Source organism: Capsicum annuum, chromosome 3 (genome assembly GCF_002878395.1).
Source record: "Capsicum annuum cultivar UCD-10X-F1 chromosome 3, UCD10Xv1.1, whole genome shotgun sequence".
Lineage (NCBI taxonomy): Eukaryota > Viridiplantae > Streptophyta > Magnoliopsida > Solanales > Solanaceae > Capsicum > Capsicum annuum.
In genome coordinates this window covers 11,380,713-11,387,050 of record NC_061113.1, presented here as the reverse complement: position 1 = coordinate 11,387,050, position 6,338 = coordinate 11,380,713, and the positions used below count along the sequence as shown (strand labels likewise).

Sequence of the window (6,338 nt, the reverse complement as noted above, 5' to 3'; positions counted from 1 at the left end):
CACTGATCTATTATGCTGACCAGCTAAGACATTTTTGTTGCCTTTTTCTCTCTTTAACCCACCCCCTACTCCCACCCACCCCACCCCACCTATACATACACATTTGTGTATGTCTTTTTCATGCTTTCACTCGTTTATACATTGTAGGGGAGGTGGGTTACTTAGAGTGGTTATACTCTATAGATTGGACCTTGAAAATGCAAGATTTCAGCAAATCTTGGACCCCACCATTTTCTTAATAACGTGTCGTTCGAGTTAACTTTTGCACACCTTAACTAAATTTATGAGATATAAAACACCTTTCATCGAAAACAAATATACCTCAGATTCTTATCTCACTTTATTCGGCCACACTCTTGGATGGCCCATCACTTCTCAATAACTATGGATTTAGCTAATTTTCGTACATTTTAACTAAATTCACGAGATATCTAACACTTTTTACTCGAAAACATATGTTAGGCAACTCGAGACCTCGTATTCTTGTTCCACTTTATTAACCGCTAAGTCACACTCTTATTTGGCCCACCACACTTTTTTTCCAAGAGAGTGATCTATGCTATCTATAGTTTTTCCTAATTTTTCAAGAAAACGAAACGTGGCTTACGCAACCCCCACCCCCGCTCACCCCCACCCCACCCACCCCAAAACCCATTTTCTTGAATCCCATTTAGTTGAATTTGGCTAAAGATTTCACCTTTTCTCCATATTATATGTGTTTGGTTTAGTTATCAAGATTTGTCTAAAAACAGTTATTTGTAGGTGGAGATGAAAGTGTCCCCTTTTTCTTTGAACCCCATTTAGTTGAATTTTGCTAAAGATTTTCTACATATTTTATTTATTTGTTTGGTTTAGTTATCAAGATTTGTCTAAAAATAGTTATTTTGTAGTTGGAAATGAAAGTGTCCCCTTTTTATTTGAACCTCATTAAGTTGAATTTATCTAAAGATTTTACCTTTTCTACATATTATATGGTGTTTGGTATTCAAGATTTGTCTAAAAACAGTTGATGTGTAGTTGGAAATGAAAGTGGTGGTGGAGATTTTCTCCATGTGCTAGGCTATATTTGGTAGAAGTAATATTTTTTGTTTGTTTCTTTATTAGCTAAAGTTTATTGCTTTTCTTTCTTTACTTTGTCTTAAAATAGACTTTTTGAGGGCTAAGTATACCATCTTATCTTGTTTAATTAGGTTGGCTTGAAATTGACTAGCAATTAGTTTTCTTTATTTGTGTATTAGTTGTTTCTGAAGAAGATTGGAAGAACCAAAAAGCTTGATCTGACTTGGTGAATTTGAAGTGGGGTTGCAGTTTTTTTGGAGGTGAGTAATTGGATTTTACTTGTGATGTTTGGTTTTTTGTACTTTGGTTACTATTTGTTGGACTTGTGTTGTTATGGTTGTATTTTGTTTGCAATTTGTCTAATAGTTGTTGTTGTTGTTTATACTGTCTTGCTTGGTTCTTGAAATGCAATTAGGATCTGGTTGAGCTGTATGAGAAATATAACACTGTTCAATCTTCTTTAATCTCCATGACCTTGGGTAGGAGATTATGGAGGACCTGGATTCGGGTAGAAGGTTAGCAGGTACCTGAGTGTAGTTTCGCTTATCCTTCTATACTAGTAGTCGTAGTATTACTATTGTAGGTTCTTGTTCCTTTGATTTCTGTTACGGTATAAAAGGGCAGTCCGGTGCACTAAATCCCGCTGTGCGTAGGGTCCGGGGAAGGGCCCCACCACAAGGGTGTATTGTACGCAGCCTTACCTTGCATTTTTGCCAGAAGCTGTTTCCAAATTTCTGTTATTGTATATTATTTGTTTATTGTAGTATTATTTTGTTGTGGTTATTGTTCCTTTTTCAGTATGCTTTGTCATGCCTTGTGTAGTATTTTGTCTTGGCTCTTTTAACTCCTGTTATTTTCTCGAGTCGAGGGTCTATCGGAAGCTTCCTCTCTACCTCCCAAGGTAGGGGTATGGTCTGCGTACACAATACTATCCCTAGACCCCACTTGTTGGACTACTCTGGCTATGCTATTGTTGTTGTTGTTTGTGTCTCTCCCAGCTATTCGGAATTGCAATGGTACTGCACCACAAGTAGTTTTGTGTCTTTGTAAGGAGATTTGTTGCCAAAGATGTGATCTTTTTGCTGTTTTTCAGCTGTTGCAAAGTCTGAGACTTACGTGTTAGATAGGGATGTAGCTCATTATTTGATCGAGTTATAGCTCATTACGACTTAAAGATTCTTTCTTCTGATCCATGCCTAAAATTTCTTTTACATTAACTGGTAGTGTCATTTGATTTCAGCCTATTTTCCGAAATTAGAATTGCGGCGATACAAGTGCTGGTGGATTTTGGCCCCTCTGTATAACCATTACACCGTGGAACGTGAAAGAAGAAAGTTGATTTATCTGCTTTCTAATGTTTAATCACCTCGGAGGTGGAACATGGAAAACACAAACATCAAGGATGGCTCTAACAAAGAAGATTTATTGCACTTTGTGAACAAGGAAGAACAGGCAGAGGAGAATAGTTGTTTGTCGACAAGATTAATAGAAGACTTAGAACCACAACACCTTCTTAGACTAGGAAACCCGTGTTTTACTGAAAATTGCACGCAGAAACTGTTCTTTCATAGTTCGTTTGGCTTACAAAATAAGCTTCCAAAGCATATAATAAGCTTTGACGAAAGGTACTTGCTTCGCTGCCTTGAGTTGGTACACGTCCATTCCACATGTAATTTCTCTTCAAAAATGCAAATTTCATCGAAGAGTTCAGGTTCAAGAGAGGTTAGAAATGAAAATATATGCACTAATGGCAATCTGGCAATTGAATGTCCTCAAGCTGCGGGGACTGAGAGTTATGTCCCTGACTCCTCTGCGGAGTGGATTCTTGGTGCAATAACTGGTAGTAAGAGTATGCTGAACATTTTAAAGAGTCCTTTACTTAATCAATTGGGATCTGTCAACTGCACCGTTGATTCTGGAAAGGAAAATATACATGATAGTGAAGAAGCAGTTTTTTCTGATTTCATGAGCTCTCCCGGTGGTTTTAGTGTCAGTTCATCGCAGAAGCTACAGAAGGAGATGACAGGTTCAGAATATCACGTACATGGATCTGAACCTGTACACAGAAGGGTACTTTCTGTATCTAGTACGGCATCGACATGCTCAGATCAATCTTGTCTTTCAGCAGCTGCCCCTATTTCTCAAGGAATGCTCCAGAGGCGATGGAAAAATGGTTTACCGCATTATGTCTTTTCCATAGATGGTAAAAAGGATGTTTATGCAGCTGATTTGCTGAAGATTGACTCACCCGATGATAAGTTTCTGGATTATGTTTACACATTTCATTCAAGACCAGAAGGCAAAAAGGAACGTGGCTTCTCTGCAAGGGAATCACATCTTGTAGGTAAAATGACAGTGTCAACTTCTGTTACACTCAGCTCAACCAAGTTGGAGATTATGGAGACCCGATTTGTCGTGTTTGGTTCCATGGATCAATATATGGATGAGATACAAACAAGTCATACGCTCAGGAAGAACAAAAGGTTGGCAAAGAAAGTAACAGATGTGTTCAGAACTAGTCACTCTTATAAGCAGAGAAGCTTATCCAAGTTCGGGGGAACAAATTCCATTCTTGAAGATGCTTCTTGGACACCATCCGTAGATATGTATGATGATTATTATTCATGCGGCAATGCTCTTTTAGATCAACAAATCCCACCGAATTTTGAGTTGGCTGCCATTGTTACGAGAGATCCTATTTATGACAGACCCAAGGAGACAGAGACGGGTGGCTGGGGTATGAAGTTTCTCAAGAAATCCTCGACTGGAAGTAAAAACGCACCTCCTCAAGCATCGATGGAATGTTGTTCACGTGATACCAGTGATTGCTCAACAAGCATGGATGTTATAGTTCCTACTGGTTTTCATGGTGGACCTAGAAGCAGACATGTTGGGCCGTCAAGCCTGTTGGAGCGATGGAGCTCTGGTGGGCACTGTGATTGTGGAGGCTGGGATCTCGGGTGCCCTCTCACAGTTCTTAAAACCGGAAATGAAGCTTCATCACTAACTACCACATCTGGAGACTGCGAAACTTTTGATCTCTATTTACAGGTTTAATAATCTCCCCTTTCCTCTTGGCTCTCATTTCTAGTTTCTGCTAAAGCGCAAGTGCAACTATGCATTTAAACAAGTGGAGGGTCACTAACCGATTTTCTCTTTCTGACCTTGCAGGGTTCAAAACAAAGCGCACCTGTCATGAAAATTTCAAATATTCATGATGGTTTGTATTACATCCATTTTCATTCAACTCTATCAGCTTTGCAGTCCTTTGCCATAGCTGCTGCTTTCATTCATAGACGTAGTCCTTTCCTACGGCCAAAACTGTACAGGAAGTGAAGTAAGAGTTATGGTATCTATTGTTATAGTTCCTCTACTTTAAAAGATGTCAGACAAATTGACCGTTAGAAATGGTTCATGAATTTATGTTAGCTGGTAGATTATTAGATAGGAAATTCGTTAGCTCATATATTATCATTTTGTTAGTGTAATGAATGATACACTTTTAGAAGCAGCGGTCAATGTACAAATCGTCTATTGGATCAGGGGCATCCATTTGTACCGTAAAAAGTTGATTGCCTGAAGCATATTGTGTTTTTTTGAGTGGTTTTTTTATCTTTACTACAACTTCAGACATCAATGGAAACTTCAGTCATGTTGCATTCACTTTGATGGTTACTGCATGTTTAGACAGTCCCAACTTAGAGACTGCATTATGCCACATTATGGATCTTCAAGTGGGATGTCATCCTATTTCTTTATGTAATGTTGCGTTTACAAAGTGAATCGAATTAAATTGGACTCCAATGTGGATACTGAAAAAAAAAAAAAAAAAAAAAAAAAACGAGGCCAGCAGAAAGAGTTCTTTTGTTAATGAGCAGCTTAGCCAATTACTGAAGAATCGGCCATCCGATTTTTCAGTATTTTGTGTCCACCCCTGACGCGGAATTTTTGTTAAGAGATATCTAATTTGAATCAATTCAATTTCTGTTGGAGTTCTTGGAAGTTGTTTTACCCTAAATTTAGCTCTAATCTAAACCCTAAGCAAAATATTTTTTAAATTCCTGGGTATTCGTAAAAAGATCGGATCTCCAAGATCTTAGAAATTCTTGGATGGGGAATTTGTAAAGAGATCAAAACTCTTTATCTTTTTCGATAATCAAATGGATGAGGTATTTGTAAAGAGATCAAAACTCTATCTTTTCGATAATTAAATACATCAACAAGATCTGCAAACTCTCCTTTCATAAAGATCAAATCCTATTTCTACGTTTGAGAAATACATCACTAACGGCTCTAGAATTTTGGAGAAATTCATATCAAATTCAAATATGCCTATGTTCGGAAAATACGCAACTGATGACCCTCAAATTATGGAGAAAATATTCGAGACAATCAAGAGAGAAGAATCAAGGGAGGAATAGATTTATACCCACATTGTTTATTAAGAAAAAAATTTATATTTCTTCATATTCTTATTTGTGGTTAAAATTTACTTTTGATGAATTTAAATTAAGTTAGAAACAATACCACATTTATTTAAATAAAAATAAAAAATACAAGAGCAGTAATTGATGACTCTCATCTAAACTTATTCCAGCAGGTCTTACTATTGTGAAATGTTATGAAGTGGGGATGTTCGTCACGCAAAGTGAGTATCTTTGTTTGGCAGGGAACAACAGAATATTCAGAATCATATTGGGCAGACCAACACCTCTTTCACTCTGCACTTATTACTTATTACTTATTCTCCATTCCAAAAATTCATTGATAATGATGTTGGCCGAATCACTATTATCGAAATTAATAAGTTGATTGTTCAAAATAATTATTTGAGTCTTTATGTGGAAGTTTTTAGGGAACACGTGTCCTCTCTTAACAAAAAACTTGATGAATTGATTAAAATTGTGAAAAATCTTAATGATGGTCCGTCTCAAATTACCCGTCCTAAATTAAGAAAAAAATAATTAATAACTTGTTTAGTTTACCATATTATTCCTATTAAATAATGTTTACCTTTTAATTTAAGGAAAAAGTAATTAATGCAAAAGGTAAAACATGAAAAAAAATATATATATCTTCTTGATTAATGAAAAAAAAAAGTAAAATGAGAAATCAAATTAGAAAATTTGGGACGGGGAAGTATTAACTACCCAATTCTAGAAAATAAATACACTTGCTCTTTCTAGTTCAAAATAAACAAAAATTTTATGTTAATTTTCAATATTCAAAATAAGTAAATTGTTCATTTTTCAAGAGACATTAAAAATTTCTTTCAATTT

The 6,338-nt window shown here is 36.3% G+C and overlaps 1 protein-coding gene across 2 annotated transcripts; it reads left to right on the top strand.

The window, feature by feature from the left end:
• Positions 1 to 214: 214 nt before the first annotated feature.
• On the top strand, positions 215 to 4,659 carry LOC107864238. 2 transcript variants are annotated; one of them, XM_016710566.2, is made up of 3 exons: positions 215 to 1,319; positions 2,300 to 4,110; positions 4,231 to 4,659. In XM_016710566.2, exons 2-3 carry the CDS (start codon positions 2,440 to 2,442, stop codon positions 4,393 to 4,395), a joined length of 1,836 nt encoding a protein of 611 aa, XP_016566052.1. In that variant the 5' UTR covers positions 215 to 1,319; positions 2,300 to 2,439; the 3' UTR covers positions 4,396 to 4,659. The 2 variants fall into 2 exon arrangements, with proteins under 2 accessions (XP_016566052.1, XP_016566053.1); XM_016710567.2 differs by having other exon boundaries at positions 1,319 to 1,582.
• The last annotated feature ends 1,679 nt before the right edge of the window (positions 4,660 to 6,338 follow it).

Coding starts and splice junctions, on each gene's coding strand:
- LOC107864238 (XM_016710566.2), top strand. CDS start 2,440: ATGGAAAACACAAACATCAAGGATGGCTCTAACAAAGAAGATTTATTG. Junction 4,111..4,230: donor CTTTTGATCTCTATTTACAG/GTTTAATAATCT, acceptor CTGACCTTGCAG/GGTTCAAAACAAAGCGCACC.